The 18,982-nt window shown below is 47.3% G+C and overlaps 2 protein-coding genes across 4 annotated transcripts in view; one reads left to right on the top strand and one right to left on the bottom strand.

Annotated features, from left to right (window-relative positions):
* Positions 1-18,982, bottom strand: part of ssp3 (SCAPER domain-containing protein short spindle 3) — a 116,713-nt gene that overhangs the window by 35,835 nt on the left and 61,896 nt on the right. The gene's annotated exons all lie outside the window — the stretch shown is intronic.
* LOC146198289 (uncharacterized) lies at positions 3,877-14,579 on the top strand. The gene is made up of 3 exons (XM_084595857.1): positions 3,877-4,122; positions 10,540-11,088; positions 14,007-14,579. Exons 1-3 carry the CDS (start codon positions 3,877-3,879, stop codon positions 14,577-14,579), a joined length of 1,368 nt encoding a protein of 455 aa, XP_084451983.1.

The raw sequence follows: 18,982 nt of genomic DNA, 5'->3' as shown, positions 1-18,982 counted from the left end.
GCAGAACATAAAACATAATGCAGTTTATCTAAAAATTCGCTAAGTGATTGTGACGTGACAACGGAGTTTGGTAGCATATTTCATTCCTTAATGGCTCTCGGGAAAGAACTAAATTTAAAGCAATCATTTCTGACAGGCGGCATTGGGATGTACAAACTGTGACGATGGCGTGATGTTTCCCCTGTTTTAATTTCAAAGTATTTTGTTTGATCGATTTTCAAGTAGTGGTTAGCGATCTGGAAAAGAAACTTGAGTCTGTCGCATTTGGTTCTAATGTCAAGTCTAATTACAACCTCTATTATTCACTAACTATCACTATCAATATTTTCCTTCTTTAATCTGTCGTCATACGGCCGACATTTCCCCATAACGCGCTCGGCGATCACTTTCTGCCGACGCACCTGGAAGCTCTACTCCTGGTAGCCTGTAAAGCGTGCTTCTCCGCACCAAGATACCCCTAAAGGAGAAGACCACTTCGCAAACTCGACAAACTCTCCACGCTGGATAGAGTGAAACGAAGCAGCAGTAGACACAGTGTCGCTCACAAATATCCGGGATCAGTTAATCACTCAGTGGGTTGTACACTTTGGTGGCCCTCCTGAGCTGGAGCGTGACGTCAGGGGTGTGAGGCAAGGACTTCAACCGGTTTGCACTCCGCTCCAAGCCTCCTTAAAACGGCCAGGAAAAAGGTTCAAAGGTTTCCGGCAAATGTGTTCAATATGTAGAACGAATGCTTTTGAGCATTGGCCCGAAGTATAACTCCGTAAAACGAAGATAGCGCGCAGAGTGGTACTTTTTGGTAGAGGCCGGGGCCTGACCGAACATGGATTAGAAGCGTCGCTTTGGTGGACAATAAGTTCCACCTTTCACTCTTCCAATTTACCTGCTGCACGAGCATCAGGCTCGCGCCCTTTCATCTGCCTCTCGTTCAGCGTGTCGCCCGTCAACAAGAGCTGAATAAAAATAACGCACTTTGGGGCTTCTCATAAAAAAAAAAAAAAGCGCAAAGCGAAGGCACAGCTCGCCGAATTAGTTATACGTGCCAATGGATGCGGCCGTCTGTTCGCCGCTCCCGGGAGCTTATGCGGCCTGAAGCTCACATCTTTGCGATCAGGCGTAGGCACGCAGCAAATGCACGTCATGACGATGCGGAAGTTTACCAGAACTTTAGTGCGCATCCTGCAAGTAGGGACTGAAGAAGGGCTCGCTCCAGGAGAGCTTGATTGCTTGAGTTAGGCTATCACATGACCAACATCAAAAAGACGTTGGTGAAAACCTATTCATCATCATCATCAGCTGGACTGTACCCACTGCTGGGCGAAGGCCTCTCCCACTTTCTTCCAATTAACCCGGTCCTGCGTTAAATGCATCCACCTGACCCCTGCGAATTTCTTAATCTCATCCACCCACCTCATTTTCTGCCATCCCCTGCTACGCTTACCTCCTGTTGGAATTCAATTGGTTCCTCTTAGAGACCACCGGTAACCCTCTCTTCGAACAAAATGTCCTGCCCATGCTCGATTCGTGTTAATTTCGACTAGAATACCAGTAGCTTGAGTTATTTCCCTGACTCACTCCGAGCGCTTCCTATCTCTTAACGTTACACCTACCATTTTCTGTTCCATGGCCCTCTGTGTTGTCCTCAACTTAGTAGAACCCTTTTCCTTAACCTCCATGTTTCAGCCCCGTAGGTCAGTACCGGTAGGGTGCAAATGTTATACACTTCCCTACTGAGTGATAACGGTAAGTTTCTTGTCATAATGTTTGAGTACCTTCCAAATGCGCTCCATCCCAATCTTATTCTCCTAGTTATTTCCCCTTCGTGGTCCGGATCTGCGGTCACTGCCTGACCTAAGTAGACATATTCGTCTACCGCTTTCCAACGCTTCTCTACCTATTTTAAACTACTGTTTATTTCTCGGGTTCAGCGTTATCTTAGTCTTCTGCATATTAATCTTTAGGCCTACCTGTCTGCTTCTCTACTCTAGATCATTTATTAGTTGCAATTGGTCCCTTGGGTTACTTAACAAGGCAATGTCATCAGCCAATCGTAGATTACTGAGATATTATCCATCGATACTGATGCCTGACTGCTCCCATTCCATGCCTTTGAATACACTCTCTAAGCTGTAAACAGCACTGGGGAGATCGTGTCTCCTTGCCTAACACCTTTCTTAATTGAAATTTTATCACTTTTTTTATGCAGAACTACGGTTGCTGTGCAACCACTATAGATATCTTCTAGTACTTTCACATACGGGTCATCTACACACTGATCTCGCAATGCCTGCATGATTGCCGAGGTTTCGACCGAATCAAATGCTTTATCGTAGTCAATGAATGCTATGTATAGGGGCTGGTTATATTCTGAGCACTTTTCTATTACCTGGTTTGTAGCGTGGATATGATCGATGATAGAGTGCCCTTTCCGAAATCCTGCTTGATCCTTTGGTTGATTAAAGTCTAAGGTTGTCCTGATCCTATTAGCGATCACATTGGTAAATATATCGTACGTAACTGATAGTAAATTAATTGGTCTGTAATTTTTCAACCTATTTGCGGAAACTTAAGATTAAGAACTTTACGCCTCTTGCGTTCCATGGGAAGACAGCAGCGCCTCTGACTTCCTCATGCAACGCGGGAAGCTGGGAAGCCATCGTGTTTTAAAGATCCTGAATAGCTGGGCCCAGGGACTCGAGCACCAATAAGATGCTTCGAGTTGAGGATTTTATGACCAGCAGCAGGGGATAAATGGCGTTAAAACATCGCCCTCAGGATCACGCGGGCTTGGCGGTCTTGCTCTGGCAGCCCGTCCGCAACAACCGTAGCGCTATATGGCGGATGGTGGAAATCTACGCGGAGAAGCATCACGACACCGTTATGGTGGTAGCGGCGGCCAAGCGTCCGCACACGACAAGGTGTGGCCGAACTCCGCCGCAGAGCACGGACTGGTCAGCAGTCTTCCAGAATCTGCGATACATCTTCTGGACTCAGCATGCGCTAGCAAACCGAAACGAGCAAAATCACGAAAGCACTTTTAATTCCTTCCGGAGCGAAGAATTTCCGGCAACTGGATTGATACGCTGTGTGAACTATAACACGACGCCGTGCGGCAACAGGCACACGTCGAGCAGCATGGCTGATTCCGGACTCCAGCGTCGTTTTAAGGGCACAAATCAATGCAAGAGCCAAGCACTGAAACTTGCAGTTTTAGTGACAGATGAGTCAACGATTTGCCGTAAGGTAAACAATTTTATGCCTAATTGACGACTCGTGAGTAATACGATAGATACATTTGGCACGACAAAAGGCCAATGCAAAACAGCACGCGCACGCTTCCTCCTTAAGTTCGCACATCCAAGCTGGAGAGAGATACAAATAAAAGCCAATGCCGCGAAACGTTCCAGAAACACGTCCGAGGATGACTTTCCACTGCGACTTCGTTTAGTCCGCGAGACCCCAAGGGACACGAAGTCCCAGTGGCCCCGCCCAACCCGTAGAGAAAAGTAAACACGCTGTACAGTATACAAAACGCTGATCTCGAAGGGCGCGAAGATTGGCCAGCTTATAATAACATTAGAGCAAGAAAGTGGAACGAAATGAACGAGAGAACGCTGCGTGCACAATTTATCTGTCCATTTATTCGAGCTTCATATTCCACGCGAGTGCAACAAGCGGTACTCGTGCACTCTTCGGCATCGGAACGAAAGAGGTAGCCGATCTCAATTCCAAGTGTTAGGCGGAACGCGTGCGACACACACACACCTGGGGCACAGCAGCGACATGGCCATCACCGCGCTTCCGCGGTGACGACGAGGAAAAGGAGCTCGACTGACGTCCGGTCCCGGCCGGGCCCCGCAGCTCAACGGCATCAGGATGGCGTTCCGAATGCCGACCGCGTTGTCCGCCAGCCGGATCGACTCGGACGAAGAAGTGTCCGACCTGGCCCCGGCGGCGCCCAAGCCCGGAGCGGGAATCGAGCCCAAGCTGATCATCATAGTTGTGGTGGTGACCGTGGTGGTCTCCTTCTTCGTGTCCCTCATCGTGGGACTCATCCTAAACGCAGTCTCTGACGGACACGACACCGACACCACGAACGCCACGACGGCCGTGGCCGCAGCGGTACGATGAGCGCGAATATTTCCACAGGAACCGGCCCCCACCACTGTTCTCAGCTGCAAAGCGGGTTATAGCTGTCTAGCCCAAACATGCCGTATACTTTTTATGTCACTGCCACATGGTATAGAAGTAAAAATTAAATGGAAGATGCCCTGCTTCTGCTCTTCCCTTGGGGACCTATGCCGCGAAACGTTCGTACTCAGGAGTGTGAGTGTCTGGACACAAAGACGCAGACAACCACTAGCGCTGCACTGTCTGCATCCTCGCGTTCGTGCCCCGTCCTTCGCGCTATTTTAAGCATGAGCGTTAATCAACAGGCCGAGTTCGCTACACCTGCTTGAGGTGTACAAGCAGTTCACGCACTGTGTATGGGAGCAAGTCATATTTAGGAAAGCAGGAGGTCGGGGCTTCCTTTATTCACGTCATCAGGTATTTACGCAATGAAGCAGCCCGCACTGAGAATCGGCTATCGCATTTTAATTACAGGGAGGGCGAGGCGCACGAAGGCAGACTTCGGCGAAGGAGCTCTTGCGCAAGCTAGAATGAAAAAAAAAAAAAAAAAAAGACAGTAATACTGTGTTTTTTACTCCCGCTCAAGTGATTAAGCGGATGCCGAGGGATGCTGAGTTGTGATGTATGGATGCGAGAGTTGGACTGTGAAAAAGGCTGACCGCCGAAGAATTGACGCGTTTGAATGGTGGTGCTGGCGAAGACTCTTGAGAGTTCCTTGGACCGCCAGAAGATCAAATCAGTCGAGATTGTCGACCATAAACCCTGACTGCTCATTGGAGGGTCAAATTCTAAAGTTAAAGCTCAGCTACTTTGGTCATCTGATGAGAAGAGAGGAGTCGCTGGAGAAAGATTTGATGTTGGGAAAGGTTGAGGGTCGCCGGAGAAGGGGTAGGCAGCGAACGCGATGGTTAGATGGCATCCTCGAGGCACTGCAGATGAAGTTATGTGATGTTAAGAAGATAGTGAGAGACCGGAAAGCGTGGCGTGACATGGTCCATAGGGTCACGAAGAGTCGGACACGACTGAACGACTGAACTGAACTGAGGGCACCTGCAGCAAAGGGACCGACGAAAGCATATAAAATAGAACTGGGTCTTAACAAAGGCGAAAAAAAAAAAAAAACCTTTCAGAAGCCTTGCCTGGCAGCTTTTCTACTTTTTGATTATAGAAAAGAAAAAACAAAGTTCGCATTTACTCGCGCCAGTATTTAGACAGTACCGCTGTAAGCGCGAAACCGCTTCACGTGCGCCCCGCCCCGTCTGTGCTTAAGTACTCAAGACAGTGGAGTACGTGCTGGACCGGAAGCCGCTCGACGTCCCATAGATGTAATTGGTGGCGCAAAAGCGAAATGATGCACCATTGGGTGAGGTTTTGGATGGAAAGGAAGTGCCAGGTCGAGGCTGTAACCCCCAGGTGATGTGGCATAAGGAAGGGTGTTCGTTGCAATGATGGCGTAAGTTAGGAATTATAGTATGATGAGTAACTTGTGCAGGAAGCTCAAATAGGTATATGTATTAGTCTGTAGCTGCCGCCAGACAACGGCTCGCTCTCGCGTGATCGTTTGTTGGTACCGGCTGAGCGTTTGAACGCTGCCAAAACAGGAGAGGCAAAGCCATTGCGGGAATTTTGGTACCCATAAAATAGAGCATGAGGACAAAATGTTTGCGTGCTCTGCACCTGAACGCTTGCAGGACCATAGCATCACAATTCCTATAGGGCGCCGAGCCTGTATTTTTCTGAAACGATATCTGAGTGGACCTATATGCAAAGCTGTGCTTTCGCTGTGAATTGCACCATGCACTAAGACGGTCGCATGCTAAGAAGCAAATAGAACTGGCGAAAAGATAACGATTTGCATTTCATTACGTGCCTTCTATTTACTGCTCAGGCAGGAACAAAACGCAAGGCGCGACTTCTCCGAGAAAGTAGTGTGCAGTGAAGGCGATCTCATATATTGCTTTCACTATTCAATCGTAGGCAATTATGTTCGTATGCAAATCGGCATGTTGTCATAAAATTTATGTGCATGAAAAAACGCAAGCGGAGGAAGCTTTAGCAGTCAAAGCTTATGCGACTGTGATAATTTTTCCAGCCTATATTCCGCGCAACCAGCATGACTGTCGCTAAATCTTGCTTCTAATTTTTTCATTCACCCGTTACACAGGTCTCCAAAAACGTCGATGTTATTGATTTTCATTTCTCTCCGAAGTGAGCGCCCAGCATTCACGCCAGCAGACAACGAATCCTTCGTTGCCTTTCCTCTAGTGTTTACGCACCGTCGAGGAACGAAAGTCTGACACGCACAAAGCAGCCGCCATCGACGAACAAGCGCGAGTTTACATCGTTGAATTCTTGCACAAGCAAAGCCGGTGACAACAGCGGCGAGACACACACACAAGCGCACCAGCACGACTCCACCTTGGCTGCTCCCAGAAGCAGTCCTCCGCAGCGCCGCCATACCGGACACAACTCGATCGGCCCCTCGATAGGTCGTGAAAATCGCCAATGGTTCTATCTTGCTCGTCTCCACTGCAGATGAGTTAATTTTGCTTTCCCTATTCCCGAAACTTAAACTACCGAAAAGCTCACTATTTTCCTAATTATTACATTTAAAGCAAGTGCATTCAGCCTCGTATAGACGAGTGTTCCCTTTTGATTTACCATACGGCGTTTCCTAATGGATTCCGCTCTTTCCAGCCTTCTGTTCCCGCAGTATACTATTTTCATCTTTTGCCTTCATCTATAGCTGTCTCCGCTTCGCAGACTTTCGTTCTGAAGTTCGTGATAACTTCCTTTTCCCAGCTGTTGCCCGCGCAGCCTGCCGTAAGCCTTCCAGGTTTCCATCCCCGTGCCTATTTTTACAGTGCAAATACCTGAAGACTGGCTGTCCACCTCTTCTCATTCAGAGCTTTTGGATCATACTGGTTGGGAAATTCGGCTTCAAAAAGTGACTAGTTTTAATACGCACTTTTCGGGTGCCTATATATGAATGGTCGCGCACGTAGAAGTGGTCAACAGAAGCTTTCTGCTATTGCCGTGTTAGCCTTTTGGAAATCACTTTCTTCTTTTCACCTTAAATCTACGGCAGCTGTGTCTAAGGATTTATGCTTGGTTTGGTTTGTGGGGTTTAACGTCCCAAAGCGATTCAGGCTATGAGAGACGCCGTAGTGGAGGACTCCGGAAATTTTGGCCACCTGGGGTTCTTTAACGTGCACTGACATCGCACAGCACACGGACACCTTGCTTTTCGTCTCCATCGAAAAACGACCGCAGAGGCCAAGATTCGATCCCGCGTCCTTGGGAACAGTAGTCGAGTGTCGTAACCATTGCGCCACCCCGGCGAGTCTAAGGATTTATGCTACTGCTACTCTTAAACTTATTTTTATAGGCGGTTGTGCATTTATCAACAACCTAAACGTCTGCAACTTACGCACAGTTTCCTCCAAAGGCCAAGGGCTGCGCCATTATTCGTAAAGCCCTGAATTTTGACCAATCGAAACCGCCGTCATTTGATATATAGGCTTTAGGGAAGTTTCGAAACTGGTAATATTAAAGAACTCTGCTCTCATGAACTGCTCGTACAGCCTCTATTCAAACGGTATTTGCGCTGCGATTCCAGTGTCTCAAAGCGCATTAGCGCTCTCACCCCGAGTGCCCTATCTGTCGGCGTACACCCTAGCGAGCGGCTCCGATGCCACCGCCGCCTTCAGGGAACCTGCGATGCGTTGTTCCAGTTTTGTTGCGCCCCCCAACTCAACTTCCACCGCGACAACATTACCGCATTGTTTCTCAACAGTTTTAATGTTCGTCAGCAAGCTATCGAGGAAGATTCGTAGGTTGCTACTCCTCATGCGCGAACGTAGTCAGAATCGATACATATTCTATACCGTATATGCAGTGCATAGTGGTGAAACAAGATACATACATATGAAGGAAGTCAACACTGAAGAAAACCAAGGAAAACGTAAGGGAAGGTTTCTATATAATTCGTCAACACTGAAGAAAACCAAGGAAAACGTAAGGGAAGGTTTCTATATAATTCATGGTGTTAAAGAAAAGTCAATAGTTTATTCCGTGTGGCTGAAACAGAATCAGAAAGAAAAACAATTCCGCGCCGCCGGTATGATCTGAACCCACGACCTCCGGCTATGAGGGGACACTCTTTAGCGCGCACTGAAAGCACCTAGCTGACGGGCGCCTTGCGTGTTGCGTCCTTCGAAAGCCGCCCGCCGAGGCCTGGATCGAACCGAATACTCGGGCCCAGCAGTCGAGCCTCCCGAGCACTGAGCTATAGGCGGTTAATCGATGCAATGATAGTCAATTTGGTTTTATCTGACGGAGATGTGAGCGCACTTCCCCAGATATTTGCAACAAAACTGAACTAGAGTGCAGAAACCTAGCTGGCTCCTTGTAATCCAGCCCATTACCGGCATTTTTCTCTCGGAGCTTGATCGTAGCAACAAGAAGAAAAAAGATTAGAGTTGCACGCGCTGAATGGTCCCAAAGTTGCACGTCTGTGCGCCAACTTCCAGTGCGTGGCGCCATCTAGCGCCGTGAAGGTCATCTGTACATGCGCAGTGGAAAGCGCAATGGTGGATCACGGTATCGGATCGCGAACTGCGCTACGCTAAAACCCTTCACTGAACCCTGTTTATTCATCGTTGATACAATTTATGCATGATGCTGCGGCCTTCCTCCAAATGTTTCGACCTCGCCGTGTTTGCGAAAGCCAAAGCGCGAAGACTGAAGATAGCATGTATAGAGCTATGTTCTGAAGCAGTTCTGAGAATAGTTCGGTAGCGTGCGCCAGGACACCCAATCGCAGCGGCAGGGTGATTGTCGCTTCGGATAGAAGGATGCTTGAAGCCGAGGCCCACAGCTACCTGCCGAGTCTGCTCACTAGTCGTCAAGGCGGTCGTGGGCGCTCCTTCGCGAAGAATGCCGGGACTGTTTAATGGCTTTTGCTTCCGCTTCTCCGCCGTTTCTTGCGTTAAGGAGAAAAGCTGGTGTCGGCGTTGTGATTGTAACGCGAAAATCAGAAGAAACAATAAAGGTTTTGCGGAAAACCCGCGGAGTCGAACAAAGTTCCTTCGCAGTGCGAGGCGAACACGCAACCACTCCGCCACAGAGTCGCATTGCTTCTAATAAATAAATGTGTTGAACAACAACCCGCATTGCTTCTCTCCGAATAAAGGTGGACCTGATGTATTCATTACGTTATGACTGTCAGCTAATGTAGGTGCGTCATTGGAAACTAATTACGGAAGTAAAAGTTAAGCGAGTAGGAAAAAACATTTCCGCTTTGCTTACCTGCAATGCGACACTCATCGAAAAATTCCATCGTCTTCAAAACATTAAGGTTCAAGGGCAGTGAAGAAAAAGCAGAGTGTAGACTTTAAGCGGGGAGACATAACCAAACAAAGGTTATCAGATTGGTTCTTAAAATCAAGGCAGGAGTGAAAGATCACTGTCACGTTTTCTTATTAAAGGCGAAGCTTAGGCGTCCTCCTATTTTTTCCTTTCTCTTCGAAGCCTAGCTGCGACCTTCGCGCGCCGTTCTTTTATATCTGTTTTCTTCAAAACAAAGACGCAGTGGCAGAGAAAGCGCGCTGACCAGCGTCTTTCCATTTCGCCGCCAGACACCTCACAACGGCAGAAACTATACAGATTTTCGCTGGAACACCGATCATCCTAAGATCTAGCGCTCTAAAAATTTATTCGCCAGCCGACACGAAAGCGGCCTTTTTCATTTTCACACTATCTGCACACAGTGTATAAAACGAAACATATGCTCGACAAGCAACAAAATGAGTGAAAATAAAAGGAAGTTCGGGAGCCGTACGAGCCTTTAAATGTCAATTTGTTTCATTGTTTCTTTAGGCGAAAACTTCACTACGCCTTGTAAAACTCGCCTCGCTGTAAAAAGCCTCGCTAGGAGCGTTGCGCATGCGCATTGCTACAGATGCGACATGCGTGACGTCAGAAGCCGCCGCCGACTCCACAGGCTCGCCCCGGTTGCAAACAATGGCAGTTTGTCAATCGTCAAAGCGATAGCTAAAACCATTCGTCTTAGTTACCGCAACAGTATCAATCGCAGTAACACTGATGCGATAAGTGGGCGACAAACAGAAGATAAACAAGCTGCGACAATAAAGAGCTTTACTACGTGTAACCTTCGCGACACGCTAGGTTTACCCGGAGCTAAACCACACCATTTTTTGGCAATTCAGGAAGGTATTAGTTCATGTGCTATTTGTTTCCCCTCATCAGGCGGGATTTCTTCAAACATTCAACTGTGTGTACAGCGCACCTCGCCCTCCGTGTGTTTATGCGAGAATATCGGCGCGTGGCGACGGCGATCGGCAAGCGCTCTCCTCAAGGCGCAAACCGTTCTTTCCGGTGTCGCAGATGTGCCCCGCGACACCCACGTGTCCAGGTGGCATCCCGTGCACGCCGGGAGTGCCTTGCCAGCAGCAACCGGTACAACCGGTAGGCCCGCTACCAGCACCACATCCAGGGATGAGGTCCGCAGCAATCCTAGCAGCCGCGTTTCAAAGCGGCGAAGGCTCACCGAGCGACGACAACGACCAGCCCAATCCTGATGTCCAGCCCACTACTGATGGCTCGGCTAGTTCTGCCGATGCCGAACCTGCCGAATTGTCCACTGCTGCCGAACGTGTTGTGCCAAATCCGGGCACGCTCGTAAACCCCCAGGAGCCTCCTATAGGACAGCAACCCCCTATAGGGCAGCAACCCCCTACAGGGCAGCAACCCCCTGCAGGGCAGCAACCACCTATAGGGCAGCAACCTCCAGGGCCTTACCCGAATCCAGGGTACCAGCCTGGAGGGCAGCCTGCTGGACCACCAGGCTTTAATCCCCAGCATGGTGGTCAACAGCCCTGCCCGCCTACGTTATTCTGCCCCGGCTTCAACTTGCCGTGCACACCGGGATCCATGGTGAGTTTCAGCACTGCGTTGCAACGCCGCGATGCTTTCATGCTGCAAGCGGTGCGGGAAGCAAGCGGGCCCGGCCAAGGAGAGATGGGGAGCAACGGCGGCCACCACGGCCAATCTCAGCCACTCCAACAAATTTGGTATACCATATCATATTTGTGAAACGTCCAATCATTATGTATAGACTATGAGCGACGCCACAGTAGAGGACTCGGATTAATTTGGACCACCTGTGGCTCTCTGGGGTGCAATGAAGCATGCACACTGCAGTACACACGATCGCCTTGCCGCGAGCGCTTCGTTCAGACTGAAACAGATAGGAGTTTACTGGTAATGCAGCCCATGCAACGACCCCTCGCAGGTGACTGCGTGAAGCGACCCTGTGACCGGCCATGTAGCCCACACGCGGAAAATGAACTATGCATAACTCCTAGTAGAAATGTAGGTACACATCACAGAAAACTGGGCCAAAGATCGGGGAAATAAAGCAACAGTATGATTAATGACCATAGCTTTCTCCATACTGATCGTGCCTGTAGAGCGTATAATATGCATTATTACAGTTGTAGAAAAGCGTAGAGGAACAAAACAATAACCGAGTTGATGGTAATTCATGCTTACAACCCGAAAGGCAGGCACACGTCGTGCTCGTCTATTTGCCTGCCCCTCTACGTTTCTTTTTTTTTTTTTTAGTCACATATTTTCTCGTAACTTCGATACCTTAACCTTCGTATTTGGCCTAGTTAGGTTCTTTCCTCAGCATGAAATTCATGTCATGTTGCGCGGAGAAACCGGCGTCAACCACGTCCCCCGGCCGCTTTGGCTCGGGACTTGATTTTTGACACCCTTAGATTGGTTCGGTTTGGTCTGTGGGGTTTAACGCCCCAAAGCAACTCAGGCTATGAGAGACGCCGTAGTGGAGGACTCCGGAAATTTAGATCACCTGGGGTTCTTTAACGCGCACTGACATCGCACAGCACACGAGCACCTTGCTTTTCGCCTCCATCGAAAAGCGGTCGCCGAGGCCGGGATTCGATCCCGCGTCCTTCGGAACAGTGGTCGAGCGCCGTAACCACTGTGCCACCCCGGCGGGGCAACACCCTCAGGGAAGAACCAGAAGATGAGTTTGGAAGCTTGGAAAGTGAGATATAAGTGCATAACGACCTGGACCGTTATTTACTGGCCCTATGCGAGGAAACTGAGGTTCCGTTCGCTCTGGAGGAGGTGCGCATGACCGCCGAATGTTTGCACTATTCCATATCTACTCGGTAGGGATTCCGCGAAATACTGTAAAAATACCCCACTACCAGCGCAGAAACTTGTCGAGTTTTCATCAAAATGGAACCTGGTGTGCACATGACCAAAGGTGTGGGCATGACACTCAGAATGAGATCACAGAAGTGTCTGTCTGCTCTGAGTTTTTCTTTTTCCAAACGATACAAACAGTTTCTGAAAAAACAAATATGCCTAGGCAAACACTCTGACTTCTAAATCTTGATGATGCCAAGCAAGCTCGAACTACTCCGTCGCCCTCAAACGATTCAGAAACGGGAGCACTACAAACTGTGCTAAGGAAAAAAAATCAGGTACAAACTACTCTCTAGCAGTAAATTCAAACAAAATTTGTGTCTCAATGCTTCCCTGAACTGTTTATGAGTGGCATAAACACTAGACACGGAACTGAGTGATATCCCCTTAGTGCGAGAAAGCACAAAATAAAACAAGTCGCAAAAAAGCCTGATTTTTTTTTTTTTTTCACTGATGTGCACTGATGAAGAGAGCCAACGTACCATATTTTGTGCATTGTGGAACTGTTATTGCGGTTTTTTAGCGTCATAGTCTGACATTTTTAAATTTCATGTTTGCATTTTGAAAGTTTTATAGTTGAGATCTTTGTTCAGTTTTATATATTAAAGCATTTCCATTTTTTTTTCTCAGTGAAATACCATTTATTTAGCTGTACTTCGATATATGCTTTAACAAGGCTGTACAGAAAATTAATTCACCAAAGATACATTCTAAGGTCTATCAGAATTGCCTGCTTGTCTGCGGTGTCGTAAGAATTTTAACATCAAACAATTCCGGAATTGTTTTATTGTGGTTTCTTCATTCTATATTGAAGTGTATGCAACGTTTTAGGATTTTATCTTCAGAAATTCCAAGATTTCAGATCTTATATATATTCCTTGTACATTGTTAGGACGTCTATAGATCTGAGATCATATATATATTCTTTGTACATTGTTAGGACATCTATATTTTTGTGCGTAACCCCATTTGGCTATATGTTGCAACAAGAAAGCCCTAAAATGTCATTTCTTTAAAACAAAAAAATATCCTACCGCCTATCAGAATTGCGTTTCTTTACGTGGTCCAAAAGGGTAGGCTTAGCAAAGCCTAAGAGGCCCAACTAGCCTACTGAGTGCAAAATCACTTTTAGCTTTTACATGTAAAACTCGCACTTAACATTCAGCTTTCTGCACCAAAGAAAAAAAAAAAAAGACCATTTGAGTGTTATTCATATACACACAAAAAAAATAAATAAATAAAGCTAAGAACGGGGGTCGAAATTGTCCGCAGGCCTCCACTGCAGCGTCCGTCATAGCCAGAGTTGCTATAATCCAAACCAAACATATATAAATAGGGTTAGTTTGCGGCACGAATCTATCCAGGAATGCTAACCAAAAATAACCAAACAGATTCTCAAGGAAATTTGAGGTGCTCACGGGGCAAAAGGATTTGCAAGGATATCGCGCAAGGACACATCGCGCGAAAAATGTATGCGCTCGCAGTAAGCATGGCAGAGCCAAAATGAGCAGTGGCTCATAGGGCGTCTGAAGATTGCATGCAACCACTATTCGGAACTTCCAGCGCGACCCTATTTAACGCGGTCGTGCTGACCGCACCATCTACGCCTGCAGTGCCCGGATCCGACCAAGTGCCCGATTCAACCCTTCTGCCCCAATTCCCTCACGCCATGCACGCCCAACCAGCCGTGCACTGCAGCCCCAGCCGGACCTCCGCCTCCTCCGTTACCGGGCCCCCTACCAGGCCCCGTACCAGGCCCCATACCACCAGGGCCGCACGCACCAGTGCCTCCCCATATGCCGCAAGGGCGTCGAGGTAACGATACCCGTAAGAGAAAAAAGCAAGAGCGCCGCAGCAAGAGACACGGCCCAAAGACGCTGGCGGCGCTGCGCAAAGAAGACTCGGCGCGCAACTCCAAGCACCACGCAGCAAGCGGAAAGGAGCGGCGCGGTCAGCGCGAGCCCGTGGCTCCGGGCCGGCGCTGCCAGGCGAGCGACTTGTGCGCCGCCGACGGCCGGTCCTGTCCGACGCGGGGCCGCTGCACAGGGGACGGCCGTGAGTGTGACGTCGGCCGCGTGTGCGCCGAAGACGGTGGTGACTGTGAACGCCGGTGTCCTCCGACTGGACCCTCCAAGGAAGGGCAACACCGAAAGCATGACGACAAGAAGTTCGGTGAGCAAATGTGATCTCCAGCAGGTCCCTCCACATTTGCGAAAACTCCAGGTAAAATGCTGAAATTTTGCCGAGCGAAACTTGAGCTCCATCTGGGGCACTGAGAGGAGCACTTAGACCTCTACTGGTCGTAGGATGTACACCCCCGTATACGTCCTATGTCAATCATAAATTAGGAGCAACTGAGCTTACAAAAATGCAGAAACAACTAGCTCCATAACAAGCTTTGGATTAAAATGAGCCATATTGATGCGTGCGACAGATGGAGTACTTAGGCAACACGAAAAGTAGCGGTATAGTCATCGGCTCTACATGGATACAACTCATGATAATGCTGACCAAAAGAAACCCTTCATAGAAGTATGCGATTACTCAAAAATTTCTAATAGAGAATCAAATACACTTATATTATATTATTCAAAGGGGTCAAACATTGTACTTTGGAAATTATTTAAACTAACGCTAATAAGTTATGAACTTTTTGAATTTGCATGGGGCTCTGATCAGGCCAGTCATAGTTTTCTTCGATAACTGTTTAAAAACAAGGACCACCCAATGCTGCGTACTATCTTGGAAAGATCAGTATGCATGGGATCAAAGGTTCAGCACTGCTTAGCAGACCATTCGTGTTGTAGTGTTCATAATGCAAGGCTTAGGCAAGTAACTATGCCTTAAAAGTATACTGAACAAATATCCAAGAATATTGAGAAAGCACCACTATTGCAGTCTTAAGACACGATTACACTAGTACAGACACATAATTCGGGTTAGTTTTGAGCGGATGGCTGTATTTTTGACGTTTCCTGAGCGGCCGCTGGGACAGAGGCAATGCGCTCCCGACTGCGAGCCAGCAGGTGTGACGTCACAACTATCCTCAGTAACATCATGGCTCCACGATCCCGCCGTCGCCACCCTCGCACCTGAAGTTGGTTGACCGGCTACACACAGTGTTGGTTCCCCCGGGTTGCGCCGTGCACAATGCTGTGAAGTGTGGAATGCTGCAAACGAGGAATGCTGTACGTGTCCCCCTAAACCAAGAGGGACGCTTATAGACTGCAAACGAGGGAGGTCGAGGGGGGCGCGAACAATTGTTTGCACGCTGGGAGGGAACAATGAATTGTGTGCAGGAACACGAGCTGCAAAAAAAAAGCACGTCCGTCCCTGCACTTTGTCAATGCCACGGGGGAAAGGAAAAATGAACAGGTGCGACCGGCCGCGATGAGGGTAGTTGTGATGTGATATCCGGTTTTGTCAGAGCTTCCACAGGAGCCCGCTAGGTGCGCGATTAGAGAAATATTCATTAAAATACTTACTTTCCGCTCATTTCAGTTCATAAAGTGGATTGTTTTGTTCATTCCCAATGCGACAACTACAATCTTCACTGGAAATCTCAGCGGCAATTTTTTTATTCAGTATACCTTTAATGCCTGGTCTCAGAGGCCATGGCATGCACGTGATCACCCGTCTCATTGCAAGGTTTGGCTCTGGCTTATTCACTTCGTCACAAGGAACACTTTTCTACACGTAATAACTTGGTGTTGATGGAGTTAGCACAATGAATTCTTGTTGCAGCCCCTTGATGGATATCAGTATTGCATTTTCAAACAGCTATAGCTTTCATTCCACAAGTTAGCAACATACAGCAGCATCATCATTGGCAATTTACACAGTATTCTTCATTTTGCATGATTAGTATTTGCAAAAGTAGCTAATATTAGTGCAAATATGATTTGTATTTAATTTAGCAGAGAAATAACACTCTAATTTTGAAAAAAGGTACTATTCACACACCCTACCTGCAGCCAAGAGCACTGACCTTTTGCAGTCATATCAATGTTAGCTTTCTTGACATTCGTTGCACAATTTGTAACATCCACATGGCAGCAGCGGTAATGTATGCGCATGACACAGAATATTCGCTTGTTATCGGCGTCTCAACGAAAGCATGTTCTTTTTTTTGTTTTTTGTTTTTTTTGTTTTGTTTTTTTTCTATCGAACAGTGTCACATGTTTCATAGGAGGTAGATCTGACAGATGCAAGGAACAACACTATAGCATTGGCAGAGGCATACTCATATCCTCATACAACTAATATCCTCAAGCTATGAAGCAGCATACCAAGAATCTTTTTTTTTTTCTCAAAACGACACAGCTTTACTAGAACTACCCGAAATGTAAAGAGCTGTTTACCCCTTATGCTATTTCTGCTACTAGCTTTCATTTTCTCTGCTTTTCAATCATCCATTGAATTAGGCTAGCTTTTGCGAACCTTTATATTAGGCTCGCCCAGCCAACCTATTTCTGCTGATATACAGACTTATGTTAAGTCAGATTATACTATGCCCTATACAACACAGGCAAATGAAGTTGCTCACCCAGCCAACCTATTTCTGCTGATATACAGACTTATGTTAAGTCAGATTATACTATGCCCTATACAACACAGGCAAATGAAGTTAGCGACTCGTAAAAATCACAACTTAAACTTCGTGTGCTGTAACTGAGTCTGTGAGCAAGGCGTATTACTGAACGTGCATTTCCACTCAAATGTTTTCAATAAACTGAAACCACTTCTCTTTGCAGCAGCAAGATCTAAAGAAGACAAGAAAAACAGAAGCACAAAAACAACGGCAGCTGAACAAGCGGAAGAAGTGGAAACAGGGCAAACAGGCGAAAGCGAGTAGCTTGTTCACACAAAAGAAAAAAAAAAAAGAACAGCTGGGTCATCAAAGGCTGCAAACAATACTTTTCAGCTTTCTTGTTTCCTATAATTGTCATGAAGCACCAACACTACTCCTTGTCCAGCATGCGGCTCCTGATCTGTACCCCGCCAGGGTGGTGCAGTGGTTACGGCGCTCGACTACTGTTCCCAAAGACGCGGGATCGAATCCCGGCCTCGGCGGCCGCTTTTCGATGGAGGCGAAAAGCAAGGCGCTCGTGTGCTGTGCGATGTCAGTGCACGTTAAAGAACCCCAGGTGGTCGAAATGTCCGGAGTCCTCCACTACGGCGTCTCTCATAGCCTGAGTTGCTTTGGGACGTTAAACCCCACAAACCAACCAACCAACCAACCAATCTGTGCTGCTGAGCTGACTAGTCTGAAATGCTTTGCCCCTACTTGCAGGCACACTGTCACGACACAATAAACACAAAGCTCAGTGCAAAGTGTGCCACATACAAGGCTCTCTCTTTTTCTGTACAGGGTGAGCTAAATATTGCCAGGTCACAGCTTCTGTTCTCCAGCAGTATATTTTGGTGCTTAAGACACCTAGCTATTAAACTATCAGGGTTTGCAGAGATGAAACTGATACAGACCTTGAGGTATGAAGGTGTTTTAAACAACCCTAGAGTGATCAAAAGCCAACTCGGCATCCAGGGAACTTTTGCCGGGAGGGGGTTGTACATACTGTCACAAAGCACGAAGCTACTATTACTGGATGTTAAAAAGTGCATGCTCAGTCTAAAACTGCAAATGATTATCATTGCGGTTCATGACAAATGCCACTGGGGGGGAGTGCAGCCTTGAGATCAGGGTGCAACAGTAACGTAGAGAATAGGAGAATGTGGCAGTAAAACTGCTTGCATTTTGAGCAATTGTGATGTTTTCAGGAGGTCATGAAAAAAAAATAATAAACTGGGGGGCACTTAAGATCCCGGTGTACGAAAACGGAAACCTTCACAATTCGAGCAAGAAAATGCTGGAATTTTGGAGAAGTGTACATTGAGAGGCAATGAGAACAACTGGTATGAATACAGTGCTTAGCCAAAATGAGCACATAACCAAAATATAATGTATATTTTCTAATAATCCTCAGTGTTTAGCAGTCGTTCTCATGACCTTCAGGTTTTTTAGCATGTGCAAAATGTTAGGAATTCCAACAAATCGCTTGCCACCAGGCCGACAAAAAGTGAATGCCTGTATGGATCGATCAACCGCAATTCATTAACCTGTTTAACTGAAAAACATCGAGGCATTTAGTCCAACCCATCATGCAGGTTGTCTGAGCAGTAGTGCGGACTGTAGCTGAGCAGAATTTGACATTAAATAAATGAAACTTGAAATTCCTGGCATGGTATGAAAATATCTCGAACATGCTAAAAGAGCACAGGCCTGACTGTGTGTATGTCCACATACTGGAACTGCATATATTGCACTCATAACCTCATTAGGGAATGTGTATGACTAGCTTTACTGTCCAAGAAAGCAAGACACTCTGAAATCGGCGTCACTGATGAGTGAAAAAGCCCATGCACGGCCTACAACACAAACAGCTCTGAAATTAGAACTCTTTTTCTCACTATTGAAATGCTTAACGCTGACATCTAGTTCCGAGTCGATCAAAGGCAGCCCCAAGAGTCCGAAGGTACAATGTTCGGCCACATTTCAAAGAAGTAGCTGAAGCTGCGCAATACCGTATTT

This window comes from Amblyomma maculatum, chromosome 2 (assembly GCF_055883805.1).
Source record: "Amblyomma maculatum isolate TAMU_Amacu chromosome 2, ASM5588380v1, whole genome shotgun sequence".
Taxonomy (NCBI): domain Eukaryota; kingdom Metazoa; phylum Arthropoda; class Arachnida; order Ixodida; family Ixodidae; genus Amblyomma; species Amblyomma maculatum.
The sequence above is the reverse complement of the archived record's forward strand: the minus strand, read 5'-3'. Positions and strand labels throughout refer to the sequence as shown.

Coding starts and splice junctions, on each gene's coding strand:
- LOC146198289 (XM_084595857.1), top strand. CDS start 3,877: ATGGCGTTCCGAATGCCGACCGCGTTGTCCGCCAGCCGGATCGACTCG. Junction 4,123..10,539: donor CGACGGCCGTGGCCGCAGCG/GTACGATGAGCG, acceptor CCGGTGTCGCAG/ATGTGCCCCGCGACACCCAC. Junction 11,089..14,006: donor CGTGCACACCGGGATCCATG/GTGAGTTTCAGC, acceptor CTACGCCTGCAG/TGCCCGGATCCGACCAAGTG.